Consider the following 16,215-nt stretch of genomic DNA (forward strand, 5'->3'; position numbering starts at 1 on the left):
GCCCTGAGGTGGGGCTGTGCCTGGCAGATGGAAGGAGGAGAAAGTGTGTCAGGGTGACTGGAACTGGATAAGCAGAGTGAGAATGAGGAAGTGAAGTCAGAACAGTGACTGGAAGCCCAGGGCAAGGCCTTGGGAGGCTAGGCAAGCCCTCTGCATTTCATCCTGCATGGCAAGATGCTTCTGGAGGGTCAAGAGGAAATGATTTATCCCCATATTTCCTCATAAAAGGCTCGCTCTGGCTGCCTGGTAGAGAATTTCTGGGAGAGAAGTAGGGAGCACAGGCAAGAAAGGAAGCAGAGAGACTATTCTGGAAAATGTGGGGGATGCTGGGTCCTGGCCTGGGGCTGTGTCCTCAAGGAAGTGAAGCACATTAGGCAGCGTCAGGAGACCTAATGGTTGCCACAATTGGGATGGGGTGCTGCTGGCATCTCACGGGTAGAGGCTAGGATGCCACCCCCACAGCAGAGAATGATCTGGCCCCAGTGTCCTTAGTGCCCGACTGAGAAACCCTGGCCTGGAGGGTCAGCAGGCAGGTGGTGAGCAGTGGTCAGGTGCTGTGTAACTTCCCCCGCAGTTCAGAGAGGGCGAGTCGGACAGAGAGGAGTCAAGAGTGGCCCAGCCTTTTCATGAGCTCCAGCAACCAGCACAAAGTAGTCAGCACTAAATGACTGCCAGCTGTTGTTTATTGTTATAATTACTAATATCCAGCTTTGCGGAATTGTCGAGCCATCTTTATTGTCTCTGATTTTGCCTGATGTCGTTCTGGTGCAAAGGGAATGAATACAGGCTGATGTACAGTTTTGTGGACTGTCAGTCACTGGTTCATCCATGCTGCTCATATCATGCATATTTTAAAGTTGCATAGTGTCCCTATTTTTAATTTCCTTAACTTTATATTTCCAGCAGATTTATGATAATACTTATTTCCCAGTTAATAAGTTATTTTTATAAAGTCTAAATAAAAAATGTGGTCAACAATGAATCTAGTTTTATTAACTATTTTTCTCTTGATTTTAGGTTAGAGTACTTTCCATTGTGAATGAGACACTGAGAAAGTCTGTATTCTGCTAACTTCCTCTGGTTTAGCTGTTCTTGTAGATGGTTTAATTGACCTTGTGGTCTCTCAGCTATAGGATTGGTCATCTTTGACTTTGCTCCTAGTTTGCGGGGTGCAGCTCTGTATCCTGAACCATGGTTGTAACTCAGGCCGCACCCCACAGTGGAAAGCCCCGGGTGTTCATAGCCCCCTAATGTGGCACTGGCTCTCCCTGTCTGTGTGCACATCTGCTGGGGAGCAGGTATGGAAGCCTCTGCTCAGTGCCCTTCAGCTCTTATGTCCCTGGGGCTCCTTGGGGTCTGGTCCCATGCCTGTGCCGTGCCCAGGCCAGCCCAGGATCCCAGGAGAGCTTGCTTGCTGAATTTGGCTCCTTCCTAAGACTTCCCCCGAATTCTGATCTCCTTCCGGTTGAGTTATGTCCCTGATGCTTTGTGAATTGGGGAGCATGTGTGGGAAAAACTGGTTGAGGTGGACCTTGTGCGGTTACTCTTCTTGTAAGGGTCATACCTTCCCTTTCTGCCTGTATTTGTTTGCTCTTTGATGCTTTCAAGTGGTTGCTTTTTATATTTTATCCAGAGCTTACTGTTGTTATTGACAAAAGGATTAGTCTTGTACAGACTATTCTGTCATTATAGGAATGCCAAGGTCCAATCAGTAAGCGTGTTACAGAGAAAAAAAAAACGACAGAGGAGTCCTGTTTGCATAGGCCTCAGAATTGGACTGGAAAGTGCATTTCCTGTAGACCATTTCCATCCACGGAAAGATCCTGATTCACATGGAGTCACTGTCAGAGCTGCCTGTGGACGGTTGCAGTGATGTGTGGGAGCGGGCGGGCAGAGCTCACCGACAGGGAAGGAAACAGGAGGATTTGTCCAGATGGACTGACTGGCCCGGTGGAACATCTGGGGAGCCCAGCCGCTTGTCCCCGAGGGAGACAGACTCTGTCTCATTCGTGTTTCTGCTGCTGTGTGAGTAGAGAGCACCGGCCAGCTCGACCACAGCCAGGAATGTAACTCCCTCTGTGGCTGAGCAAGGTGTTGCTTGCTGAGGCCATGAGCCTGGCAGGGCTGGGTGCTCAGGGTTCCCCCATCCCAGCTGGAGGGCCACATGTCAGGAGCCAGTTGCACACCAGACGCTGTCGTCTTGGCTTTGTCTGTCGTCTTCCGATCTCTGGATCTCTATCTCCTTGTCGTTCTCCCGCATTCTTACCCATCCACTGTACACCTCTCACTCCATGTGCCCTGAATGTGGCCTGGTCCTTGTATTCACCCCCTCCCATGAGCACACTGACTTTCTCCAACCTTCCTCCACGTCTCACATCCATCTAGTGATGTGGAAATGCGTTTTGTGGGTGTATTTACTCTGTGCCTGCTGCTCTTTTCATAGAGGGGGTTATTTGTTCTTAAATTTTAAAGCAGATGAATTAAATGTTTTACATTTCTCCTATGACCAATGCTAAGTTGCTTTTCGCTCTTCATGACCATTGATTCTGTCCTGCCGCGTGCCAATAGCCCTGATAGGAAGGAAGAGATGGTCTTCGACCTCCTGTCAGTGCACACAGATTAGATGACGCCTGGCCAGTCCCCCAGTCCCAGTTCCCACCCCACCCCCACCCTGCCCAGCCCTCCAGGATGGCTCTGCAGCAAAGATTAAGTCCACAGGTCCTATGATTTTATGATAATTAAAATGATATAATTGAATTCACTTTTCTTTGTCTTCTCCCACAAATTTCTTTTGTGTGCCTGGGGGTGGTTCACTGATCCTTCCATCACTCTCTCCAGGTTTACTTGCTTAAGAAGGAAAAATGGAAAAGTGGAGCCTGTTCTATCATCTAGGTGGAAGCTTTCGGTCCGTGACTCACGAGGACCCACCCCCAGCCCCCCACAGTGGGGATCTGCCTCACCACCCGCAGACTTGTTTCTCTCCTTCCACTGAAGACCTCCAGTTGCAGCTCAGTGTTCCTGCCCCTTTGAGAGGCTGCAGGGAGATTTTCTTCATAAACCTAAGAGCTGACAGAATTAAGAAAATCTGGGTTTACCTTTTCACTGTGGCAATCCCCATGGCCCCCTTCCTCTCTTTGCTTTTTCTCTGGGACTGTTGTATTCTCCTGTCACATATCCCATTGCTGTGATTCACTGTCTTCTCTTTCTCCGCAGGTTCTGCATGCAGAAATGCGTTAGTCTGGTGCCTGGAGTCACACTGGATTTGATAGAAAAGTAAGTCAGATTTTTACGCTACTGTGGCTTCTGGTGTGAAGGGGAGTCTCCATTTTTCACTCTTGGTTCTCAGAAGTACTTCTTGTCAGCACAGATGTTTCGCTTTCATGTGTTCTTTTGTTCTCTGATTAAGTCCTTGTTTGTGATTGTTACATAGGACACGCTAAATTTGGGCCATATTAAAAGGAAAAGAGTACAAGCTGAATCCTTTTGAACATTTAAAAATACTCTCGACACTGAACCAAAGCAAAAACGAATATATCGTTACACATACAGACCAGTCACTGCACATAGAGATCACTCTGATCCTCAACTGCAACAGTCAGATCATAGCTTAGCATCTTCCCCATGTTCCTCAACTTTCCCTTTCACGCTCTGCAACCTTCCATTCCCCCTACTTAGGGGGGAATGTAAACCCAGTTTTACGTTCTATCTAAGGCAGGTGTGGTGGTCCCGGCAAGAGGGGTCCTTCATGATGTGCGGTGGTTGCTTGGCCTCTCCTTGTCCTTCCAGGTCCTGGGGCCTGCTTTGTCTGCTCCTGTCATGAGCCTCTTTGGGTCAGTACACCATCTCACAGCTCTAAACTTGACCTGCATCTTATGTTTATTTGTTTGCGTGTTCATTTCATTCATCCCGATTCACCTAGGTAGTTCCTAACGCTTCTGCTCTGAACCCCATTTCTTCTAGAATTAACACACAAACTGTTCCCTAAGTCTTGATATACAGAATCATGTGGTAAAGCAGAAAGACCTGGTTTTAATTATTAACCTCAGGTAGAAAAAGCAAATCTTCTAGGTTTCTCTCCTGGAAGACAACTTGTGTGTCAGGGGAAATGCACAAGAATATTATGCCTGAACGCCTGCCGTAAGGGCACTGTGGAATCGATCACATGCATTCCCCACGGGAGAATACAGAGTGTGGTGGCTACACTTGTATCAACAGGGAGTGGCCTGTTGTTAAGAGACTGACTTGACACCCACCATGGGCTGCCGAACAGTGCATAACTCTCTGTGTGTGAATACATATTAACAAGACATGAAATAAAATATTTGCACTCCACTCTGGGTAGGAAAGTGGAATTTTGAGCAAGAAGCAGGGAGGAGCAATGATAAGGAACTGATTTTTTTCCATCTTGTTTTTTTATAAAAATATAGATATGTAAAATATAGGTACAAATAAATTGAAAAGAAAGAACCAACAAAATATAATTAGGATACCTGCAAACAATTCATTGAGTATAATTCCTTTCATTAAATTTTGGATAAATGTCTAAGGAAATCATGTGACTGGTCACTGCATTTACTTCAGGATACTTTTGTCCACAAGCAAAATGGGATATTGTGACAAGAAAGAATTAGCATGACATTGATCAGTGCCAGCAGGACAAACAGGAAGGCCTGTGGTCCTTCTGCTTAGAGTGGGTCTTAGTTTCCACTGACCCACAGTTGAGGAGATTTCAAAGCCATTGCTGGAAAGGCAGTGCTGGCCGAGGCTGGGTGCAGGGAGGCGCTGATGGATGGGCCCTGCAGGCCGGGGGGGAAGCAGCGGGAGTTGAGGTTGGGGTTGGTACCAGCAGCAGAGTGGTGTTCGGGGCGCTGGCTGTGCTGGCTCGGCCAGGGCAGGGACCACAGACCTCACTGTGTCATGGTCACAGGGCTCAGGGAGGGCTCAAGTCTCTCCGCACCAGTGTGTAGTACAGAGTGCACCCGTGCTTCTTTTCAAAGTCGTGCTGCTCTGGGCAGGTGCAGCTGCTGATTTTCTCCACATCGGAGCTCTAGTGCTCTCAGGGTTACATGGTGGGGAGAGCGCGCTGGTGGTCTCGTGTCCCTGTTCTCGTCTTTGCTGGGGGGCCCGTGCTCCAGGAGTCAGTGCGGTCAGGAAGCAGGGGGCTGGGCGGCTGGGTGCTGAGTGCTCTGTTAATCGGCCTCCACGATTGCCCTGTCCTGGTCACACTCACACAACTCACTTCTAGAGACAGAGGACCTGATCAGGGCCCCTCCTCTCAGGGGAACTGCTCCTCCCTGTTCTAAGCCAGCTTCACCTCCAATAAGGACTAAGACCGAGAAAACCATTTACAAGTGCTGGACAAACAAGGCAGCCATTGAGAAACAAACATCACATGGAGAGAAGCTGAAAAATAAAAAAGGGTTGGATCGGCCTGGTCATCTGGCCTGTTTGGTCCAGTTCCCTGACGAGATTTCAGAGTTTGGAAGCTGTCCTGTTAGAGCTCGTCCACCAGTGCTGCTGTGCTCTGTCTGTGGGTCTTTACTTACCCCCCATTTCTGAGTGCCAGAGCCTCCATCTCCTGTACCACAGATCACCATAGACATGTAATTCTCAGATAAACCATTGAAACTGTGATAGAGTTACCTTCTTTCCTAGCGAGGTAACTTCGGGTGGCCCGTTCAAACAGTTCTGAAGAAGAATCTGGCATTCGGTTTGCTTCAGCTTCCTCGGTGGCACCTCCCACCTGGTGGTGTCAGGCCAGCCTGGTGGCCAGGTGTCTGGACATCTCCCTGTAGCCTTTCCTATACGCAGGCCCTCGCTCTTCCAGACTTTGGTGTCTGAACAGCCAGCTCTCATCCTGTCATGTTCTCAGACTTAAAGTGTGCATAGCACTTGACACCCTAAGCATGATCCACAAAAGAAAAAAATTGGCAAATTGAACTCCATCAAAATTTAAAATGTTTACTCTCTGGAAGACACTGTTAAGAGAGAGAAAAGACAAACTGCAGACTTGGGGGAAAATATTTGCAAATCACATAGCTGACAAAGGACTTCTATCCAGAATATATGAAGATATTTCAAAACTCACTAAAACAAAAAAAATGGATAAGAGATATTTTACCGGAGAGGGTTTGAGGTTGGGGAGAAACCTTTACTCACAACTTAAACTGGCTAATGAGGATTGAAAAGTAGAAGCAGACAACTCCTATATATGATAAGATTTTAGTATTTTTTTTATCAAGTGCAATTTTCGTAAATCACGACTTCAGAGTTTGTAGCCTCCCGTGTTCCCAGAAAACACCCAGTGTTGACTCCACCCTCCCCAGTGCTAAGTGACTTTCTCAGCTGGTGAGTGTGACTTCTGGTGGCCCTTTGAAGGTTGGCTTACAGTGTCCTCTCTTCTCCGTCAACCCCTCTCCTGTCCCAGGCAGTGCTACAACGTTGGTGAAATGCTGAAAAATTGGGTGTCTGTGTGTTTTGATTTAAAAAGAAAAAATCATTAATAGCCCTCTGAGTGGGAATGGGGGCAGGGAAAGGGGGTGGTGGAAAGGCTACAGACAGACAGACATGGCCAGCCTCACCCTCAGGAGTCATACTCACTGGGCGCACACCTCTCACCCCTGCATTTGTCACCGTCTCCCAGGGTGGATTGAGGCTCTTTGGGCATCAGCTCACCCCCACAAATACTTCTGTTCTCTCACCACTTTCCTGAAACTGCACTGGGAATAATGGTTAATACTACTTTGCATTTCTGAAGCCATTGGATTTCTGATAAAGACTGGGGTGGGAGGGGATGGTTCACAGGGAGAGTGTCTTTCATACACTAACCCCAGCCACCATTGGGTGAATGCCACCACACAACTTTTGGAAAATTGTGTAAACAAGTCTAATAGTGCAGTTTAAAAAGAGATCATTCCCATACCAGACAAGTTTGCACTTTAGAAAAGCTTGTTGTCCAGATTAATTGGGACAGGCTACGAGCATCCAAAATGAACCACACTTGCTTCCCAAATGGAGCTTCACCTGAGTGGCTCGTGATGGTGGTGACAAAAAGTTGAGTAAGAATAAGATATTTTAGAAACCTCAGAACCTTTTTGTTGTGAATAACTTTTCAAGGTACAGCGGTTTGGGTCTGAGTCATTGTTCTTGGAATACAACTTAGCAAACATACAGTTCAGGTGAGACCCATACATGTCATCATTTCCAACAGGAAGCGCTATGTGGCTGCTCCCCTCGTAGCCTGGCTGCAGTTAGGGTGAATGTGCGGGGTTGAATTATGTTTATTTTTTATGCCAGGACAAGCTACAGGCTTTAGTTATACGGCACTAGAAAAAATCCAGATGTATAGCTCCACAGGATTCCCAGCCACTACCACTGTGAGATCTGTTTCTGAGTAGATACAAGTTCTTAATTTCTGTAGCTTTCTTGGAGAGATTTTCCATTTAAAATGCTATTCTGGGGGCTTCCCTGGTGGCTCAGTGGTAAAGAATCCGCCTACCAATACAGGAGACACAGGTTCAATCCCTGATCTGGGAAGATCCCATGTGCCTTGGAGAAATTAAGCCTGTGTGCCGAAACTGCTGAGCCAACGTGCCACAACTACAGAAGTCCCAGCACCTGGAGCCCGTGCTGTGCAACAAGAGAAGCCACCGCAACTAGAGAGTAGCCCCCATTTGCTGCAACTAGAGAAAAGCCCAGACAGCAGTGAAGACCCAGCTCAGCCATAAATAAATATTTTTTTAATGCTATTCTGTTGTTTTAATTTTTAGACTTTCCCCCCAACTATCCTTATAGTCCATAAGAAGAAACATTGTCAAGAAGTAGGTGTGACCTTGAAGTTACATGGTTAGAAAGAAACACAGCACGTCTGTGCTCAGTAGTCTTCCAGGCTGCCAAGGTTTCTGTACTCAGAGAACCTTCCTGGGGAAGATGTCTCATTATTTTCACCTATCATCATTTTCTGGAGACTTCCGGTCAAAATACGCAGCTCTTGGATGCAGCAGGCTCTCGGCGTCCGCATCTCTGGGGCTGTGTTTGGTCTCCACTCTCTGTGCTAGGGCCACTTGGGGTTCCGTCAGGATCATAACTCATTGTGATGTTTGTCTGCCCGTGGATGAAGCAGGCTCGTGCGGGAGCTATCCTGTGCAGTGATTACTTGCTCACTGTGCTGAGTGCTTGCACCGCTGCCACAGGCCAGGCTGTCCAAAGCTGCTTTACCCCTTGCCTCCGTTTCATTTGCAATGTCCTCCTTGGATGGCCATTCTCGCCGTATCAAGCACCCTTTGTCCACTGGATGCCATCCTCTGCACAAGCCCTCCTACCTTTGGGACAAGGCCTGTGACTCACCTAAAAAGGTGTGAGGGACATCCAACAGGGTGTCGTGGGCACTTCTCCCCAAGAGGTTCACCCTGCCCTCTGAGCTGGCAGAGCCTTTAGGGGATGAAGCGAGAACCTCATGAGGACTGCCAGGGCATCTCATTTGTGGGTCTAGGTTAATAGGCAGGCTATAACTCATGCTTAGTTACAATTATAAGATCTAACAGAAATTGGCTTTTTTGCTCAGTTCCTTGGTCCTTTTTTATTTATTCTTCAGCAGCTCATTATTGCTAATGAAATCCTAAGCACTGTCGATTGGTGGGGGAGAGGACGAAACTCCATCAACAAGGAAGCACCTAAAAAGGCATTGCTGTGGGGAGAGTGTTTCCTGCATGGAAGGTGGGATAAACCCATGTCAGGGGCTCCTGGAGACACGTCAGCAGAGGGTTGGCAGGGCTGCCACTGACATGTTGCTGGTTTCGCGAGTGTCTTAAGGCATTTTGCATCCAGTGTGAATCTCTGAATTCAGCTCACCACATGGAAATTCTTGAACTTGAGAACCTCTCCATCACCCCTAAATGTGAGGGTGACTCTGGTCACCATACCACCTGACTAGAGTGACAGGTCACAACACAGAGATGAAACAAAACCAGAAGGACACCAGGTTGTGTTGTTGAGTTTTGTTTCCCTCCCTCAAGTTTAATGACCTGCAGAAAATAAGAGTAATGTCCATCTAGTCTTCTGCCCATCCCTTTCCTTCCCCGGGTGGTGTCGGCTCTGCATGTGTGAGGGATGGTCCTGACACAGCTGGGTGAGTAGCCATGCTGAGGCCTGGCCTGCATGGACCGGGGTGGCGGGCACGTGGTCTGAGCCCGCCGGCCTCACCTGCCACTCCTTCCCCTGCGAGCAGCTTGTGTGTACCCTGGTCTCCAGGGCCACCACTCATTAGGATCGGAGCAGGCTCTTAATGTTGGCATGAGCTAGAGAGGGAATTTTGCCCTGCATGCTGCAAGACTGGCAGCCCCATCCAAGGAGCCCCGAGAGTCTCAGGGTCAGGAGCGTCAGGTGTGGGGGCTTGAAGGTGGCACTGGGCTTCGCCTGCATGACCTGCGTTTCCAGCCATCTTCCAGCACCTTCCCTGGCTGCCCCTAAACGATCAGAAATGCAGCCTGATCCTGTCATCACCTTCCTCTTTGCCATCACTGGAGAAATTGATTGAAAAGTTTCACACTTCTGAATTGCTGTACGGTAATTCTTTGATAAATGTGGTTTGTTTCAAACAGCTGCCTCTGTGCAGCAGCTCAGCATAAGGTTCCCCAGGATATCAGGGCTTAACCCCTTCCCAGCCTCGGCCACCTTTGTCAGATGTGCAAAACGTGTTGTTTAGAGTCTCAGCACCAGACCAGAGAAGGAGACATGGGTGGTATGCGTGTGTTATAATTATTTAGCAATCTTTAAAGCTAGGGAAGGAATTTGTTTTCTAATTAAGCTGCTGTGTCTGGAAGTAAATTATAGTGAACCTTCTCTGAGAAATCTCCCGATTTCTAATTATCTACGCGAACGTAGCAGCCTGATGAATAGGCATGTTGCCACTGCAGTACATATTTATATTCTGAATCCTTTGAGAGACTGGCAATAAGATCCATGCTTGGAAATTAAGGGACATTTTTCAGCCCTGAAACAAAGTAATGAAACGCTTAAACAGTGCTAGAAATATTAGGGTACTCAGAAAGCTCTGGGGAATCAGAAAGACGAGGAAGCTATTCCATGAGGCTGTTAGTATTCTGATCGCTGGAGGCACAGAGGACACAAAAAAATTATTCATAATTAACATCTATTGTGTAAACAGCATATTTTAAATAGCTAACAATCCACTGTCTTGAATAAAATGAGTTGCTGTGTCCTGCTTCCTCAGAACTTGAATAGCAATTTAGCCCTTGTTTAGTCCAGAAGCAGTGGCTGAAGATAAGCTTGGATTTGGGGCTTGATTTTCGCTTTGAAACCGCAAGCAATTTTTTTTGACTTAACTACGGTCTCCATCTTAAGAATCCTGGTCTCATGAGTCCTGCATATACAGTGAGGAAGAGGTCACAGGGGAGGAAGGAGAGGCTGGGACAAATTGGGAGATTAAGATTGACATAAATCCACTACCGTGTGTAAAACAGGTAGCTAGTGGACACCTGCTATAAAGCACAGGAAGCTCAGCTAGGTGCTCTGTGATGACCTAGAAGGGTGGGATGAGAGGGAGGGGGAGAGAGGGAGGGGATGTGTGTATACATATAACTAATTCACTTCATTGTACAGCAGAAACTAACACAGCATTGTAATTATACTCCAATTTACAAAATACACAAATTGTGGCTTGAGAATGTAGGATAACCCAACGATTCTTTAGTTGAGAATTAAGAAGAACAAGAATAGGTGATATTTATTGGTCACCTGCTATGTACCAGGTACTGTGTTAAGGGCATTACATATATCCAGTCTCTATTCATTCCTGGAGCCTTTTGAAGGGAGGTGCTATTATTGTCCACATTCCAAAGAGACTGAGGCTCTGGGCAGGCAACTAGCCAGCCTAGTGTCTGTCCAGGCCATGCTGGGTGGTCTGTCCCAGCATCACAGCAGGAAGGGAAGTGGCATTCCATGGGGCTGGCGTGAGCAGAGGGGCTCAGCCTGATGGCAACTCGTGCCTGCCACCCAAGGCTCAGTAGCTGTGATCAGAATTTACTCCACCGTCAAGCTGGAATTGTACACATGTATTATGTTTGAAAGGAAAACTATCAAAAGATACCAGTCTTAATTCAAAAAGTACCTTTCTTTCCAACATAAATATATTGTATCGGCTGGTTGAAGGTGAAAATCAGTAATTCATTAATGCCTGCCAGTCACTGAGAAGATGAGTAATGATTCACTGGCAGCTAATTTGGAAATGAAGTGGGGAAAACAAATCCCCAAGAGACGGTGCAAGGGGAGAGAATGTGAGTAATTGGCGGAAATGTGGGAACACTGTGAAGGAAGAGTCACAGGTCCTCCCAGCCCCATGAACAGGCGTCAGTCAGGCATCGATCAGCCTGGCCTTGGAACGCTGCCTCTGGGGCGAGTGGCTGGACCGAACCCAGCTTTTCTGCCTGTCGCTACGATCCTGCTCAGGTCAGCAGGGGAAGGGGGGTGGATCCCCACACCCCATATGGTCCCCGTGGCCTGTGCTGATCAGCCAGCATGAAGGAGGCTTGTCTGGGAGGAAGTTGTAGATGAGCTGGCCAGGGAGCATGAGAGGTTCCTGAGACCTCCATGGGGTGCCTGCTCACCGCCCAGAGAGCGTCCATTTCCTTCTCTGTGGGACTGAATCCTGGCCTCTCGTCATCCAAACAAAGGCTCCAAAGCGCCACTCGGGGCATTTCAGCATCTGCAGCACTCATTTCATCTCCTGATGCCCTGGGCGCCCTCCTGGTGTCCTGAGGAAAATGTGTCTGCGAGTCTGTTAAGAATGCGTCATCCCCAAGATCCGGGGATACAGATGGCGGTGTGGGTGGCTTTTCTTAATGGAAGGCGGGCGTCAGGCGGTGAGAGAGGAAAGTCAGCGGGGGCGCAGCATGTGCCTCCAGTCTCTCGGAGATTGGCCTTCCTTGTGGCGACTTTGTCTCCTGAGGCTTGTTGGTGCTCCAGAGACACTTATCACAGCAGGCCCGCGATGGAGGAGATGAGGCTAAGTCAGTGCCTCACCTCACTTCTGTCCCTACTGAAGCTTGCCCTGTCTCCCTCCTTTCTTGGTCTACTTGCCAACCTGTCCCCGAGAGCTTGTTCAGGTCCAGCTCTACACCACGGTCCTCTCCCTCACAGCCCGGCAGTGGGCGCCGTTTCATTGGGCGGAGAGGGAGGAGGCCAGCTGCATCAAGCAGTGGTCCCTATGCCTGTCTCTCAATGCAGGACTCGGAACCCTGCTATCACCATGTTGGCATGGGCCTTGGCGCACCCCAAATGTCCAGCTGTCCCTACCAGTCCAGGGAGTGACTGCTGGTACCATCTCCATTTCAGACCCTGGAAACCATGATTAAAGGAGATTGAGTGACTTGTTCAGTAAGTGGCAGAGCCGGCTCCTGCCTGCTCCGACCACCACGCCGCCTGGTGACTGCACCAAGTTTTCTTTCCAGAGACAACACTCTGATCTGAGCACATCATCTGAACTAGAAGCCAATGAGTCACACATGAGATGTCTGCTTTTGAGAAGGGCATCTGAGATTCTGTTTCCCTGGTGGCTCAGCTGGTGAAGAACCTGCTTGCCAATGCAGGTGATGCAAGAGATGTGGGTTCGATCCCTAGGTCAGGCAGATCCCCTGGAGAAGGTCATGGCAACCCACTCCAGTATTCTTGCCTGGAAAATTCCATGGACAGAGGAGCCTGGCGGGCTTCAGTCCATGGGATCACAAAGAGTCAAATCCAACTGAATGGGTGCCTACACATAAACACACACATTCTGAGATTCCAGGCTTAAAAACATCCAGAATCAGACATATCTCTCTTGGGCTGCTCATTCATTGATTCAACAAAGGGTTGGTGTGTGACCTTGCATTCTTACTGGGAGAAGGAAACATGAAGGCATAAATTTAAAAAATATCCAGTTACAAAGGAAGCTATGACATAGTGACTGGTGCTTCTCTGATTGAGCAGCTAGGAGAGATGTCTGGAGAGTGATCCACCTGGCCAGAAAGAGCCAGCCAGGCGAAGCAGGGGAGAGAGTCCCAACTGGGAGCCAGTTGTGCTCCAGGTGCAGCCCTGGAATGGTATTCATTGGTCTCAGTTCAGTTCAGTCACCAGTCGTGTCCGACTCTTTGCAACCCCATGGACCGCAGCAGTCCAGGCCTCCCTATCCATCGGTCTAGTTTTTAAAATTAACGCACTTAGTGGTTTCAAGATGGCCTCTTAGGGTCTGACTCAATTCCCTTCATCACACAGGGGAACTGATCACTTAAAAGCTTGGTTAGTACCTTAATTGGAAGTGGAGCTAGACCATTTCCAATTGTAGTTGCTGGGTTGTATGGGTATGCGGTGACATTTACTCTCCCATGCCATCCACCGGCAGGTGTTGGAGCACTGGCAGTGTATAACATGTCAGGTGCTGGGGGGTTGATGATGTAAGACTAATAGTGTATGAGGTGATGTGTCCTCTAGAGCTTAGAAACTGACTGGGGGGCTCAGGTTCATATCTGTAGAACCGTTAACAAGGAAGGCCTGAGCTCAGTAGCCTGCAAGCCTCTTAGAGCTAAGAGATTGGACCGGATACTCAGTAAGAGGTTTAGCTCCTCTCCTGTGTGGACAGTGTGTAGGGGGCAGTCAGTGAAGGCCTGTGAGTGGATAGCAGAGGAAAGAGCCTCAGCAAGCTGGAGATTCCAGGGCCAACTTAATGAAACAGGACCCATGGGCTGGGCTTCACAGAGGAGGCAGTATTTGGTTCAGTGACAAGGAACACAGGCCATGCTTTGCTCTGTAACTCTGTTAACCACAGCGTTGCACCAAAGCAGGTGGTGGTACAAAGCCTGGTGGACATGCTGTGTTTGTCAGACGGAGAATGGGTATAACTGGAAAACCACGAGGAGGGCTGTCCCAGATCTTACCTGAAGAAGGTGGTCAGCTGGTCTTCTTGCAAGATCTTTAAGATTATTTCCTTGAATTATGTACCAGGTCACTTTGGTGTGCTGTGTATGGTATCTTAGAGCTGTAACGCATTGCCTTTTACCTCCAGAATCGAAGTCAGAATTCTCCTTCTGCTCCGGGTAGTATTAGCCTGTTTAGATGTGACAGCAGCAACAACTCACCTGACCTTTGCACATTCTTCATGTCGGCACCATTCTTCTGCTTCAACAAGAATGCATCTAATAATTAACCATAGATAGTAGAGCAAAATGATGCAAAAAATTTTCAGAAATTCAGATCAACCACGATAATACTGTTACTAGAAATAATGAGAGCACAACTAAGAATTTGTTCATAAGAGAAAATTTTAAGGTGGACCCAGTACTAGAATATAAAAAGGTCTTGACAGGCTGAGGAGTGAAATGCAGATGATCAAAATTATGTATATAGATCTCACAGTAGTCCCCAGAAATCACATGTACAAGTATGGGATTTGAAAAATCGGATATGGAAAAAGTCAGGATTTTAGTAAACTGAATTTAATTTGGGTCAACTTCTCAAAATGACTGCTCAAAAACCAGAAAAATCTAGAGAAGGGAGGTGATAGACCCTGAAGGGACAAGGTGGTACGTGGAGTGGGCGGCCAGGTGAGAAGCACTTTAAGGAACTGGGACATTTAGCCTGGAGCAGAGAAGGCTCTGGAATGACAGATAACTGCTTTTGATAATGGAAAAGCCATGAGATTCAGGTAAATTACACGTATCTATTTGGTATCAAGAAGTGCCAGCGTCAAAGCTGCCTGGAAAAGCAGTCTTGGTATCACGAAGAGCTGCCCCATGGTCAGAATCCCCAAGACAAGATGGGCAGTGGGGAGGGCACACCTGGTGGAGCGAGGGCTGTGGGGGCGAGGCGATGTGCAAGGAGGCGACTTGTAAGGCCTCTCAGACCGAGGCAGCAGTTTTTGTGATTCTGGGAAAAGCAAGAAACAGATGACTTCCAAGTGGGAAAAAATCTACCTGTTTATTAAGGGAAAGAAAGGAAAAATGAGAGTTCACAACAGTGAAAATGTGCTCCATGTAATTACTTAGGTTCTCGTAAAATTATCATGTTTATATATTAAACTTAGGGGTTGACTGTATTTAGGCACTTCCAACATATCTGATTTGTTTCAGAACTTGTAGGGGTTTTGTTTTAATGGCAAATAAGTTGTTGTTTAGTCGCTAAGTTGTGTCCGACTCTTTGTGACCCCCATGGACTATAGCCCACTAGGCTCCCCTGTCTGTGAGATTTCCCAGACAAGAACAGAGCAGGTTGCCATTTCCTTTTCCAGAGGATCTTCCCAACCCAGAGATCAAACCCTTGTCTCCTGCGTTGGCAGGCGGATTCTTTACAACTGTGTCACCTAGGAAAGCCCAGCAAATAAATAGGAGCAGCTATATTTTATGAGCCCTTACTATGTAGCAGGTTTTGTGCTAACTTGTTAGGTTGTTAACTTACTCTACTTTTCTAGTTCCTGTGGGACTAGGTATTACAGATGAAGTGACTGAGTCTCAGAGAAGTTAGGTAACCTACCTAAAGTCACACAGCGAGAAACCGCAGAGCCTGGAGGGTTCAGCCCGGCCTCTGATTCCACTCCCTCGGCTCCGTGCCGTGTGTACACTGAAGGGTCTCAACATTCTGCAAGTTCTTGTGTGCATGTGGAGAGGAAGGAAGGGTTTATTTTGGTTGGGTATATATCAAGAAAGGTCTTACAAAGGAGGTGGCCTGCATTTCATGCATCTAGGTATCTGGTCTCCAAGGGCAAGGAAAGATGAGGGGACATCTACGGTGTAGGAAGAGTAACTGGTCACTGTGGCACAGACTCCCAGGTACCTGGGAGGAGGAGAGCTCACGTCTGTTTAATGCAGCCCTGCCAGGAAAACCTCAGAGGAGAGTTATCCTGGAAGATGAAGAATAGCAAACACAATCTGATTGTATTTGAAAGCTGTTGTATCTGCAGTGTTTGAACCAATTGACAGGAAGAGACAGAATTTCCAGCAAGGCTGCCGGCAGTCCTTCTCGGCACGAAGTATAGAGTAACCCTGGCATTCCAGGCTCTTCATGGACTAGAAAGGTCAGGATCAATTTCTGTGAAACACCTGGAGGTCTTACAATCCAGGTCTACTGCTGAGGAGGCCAGTTCCACCCCGCCCCCCCCTCCTCCCACCTCCTTTATAGAGAAGCTGCCTTAGGAGGGTGTCTCAGTCCATTCAAGGAGGGGCGCCTGGA

At 47.9% G+C, this 16,215-nt stretch overlaps 1 protein-coding gene across 2 annotated transcripts in view; it reads left to right on the top strand.

The window, feature by feature from the left end:
• The window catches only part of RPTOR (regulatory associated protein of MTOR complex 1), a 314,337-nt gene that overhangs the window by 183,031 nt on the left and 115,091 nt on the right, over nucleotides 1-16,215 (top strand). For both annotated transcript variants that reach the window (XM_065909607.1, XM_065909608.1), the window contains exon 7: nucleotides 3,214-3,273. In XM_065909607.1, the coding sequence (XP_065765679.1) occupies nucleotides 3,214-3,273 (60 nt within the window). The remainder of the gene's footprint in view (nucleotides 1-3,213; nucleotides 3,274-16,215) is intronic.

This window comes from Muntiacus reevesi, chromosome 18, assembly GCF_963930625.1.
Source record: "Muntiacus reevesi chromosome 18, mMunRee1.1, whole genome shotgun sequence".
Classification (NCBI taxonomy): domain Eukaryota; kingdom Metazoa; phylum Chordata; class Mammalia; order Artiodactyla; family Cervidae; genus Muntiacus; species Muntiacus reevesi.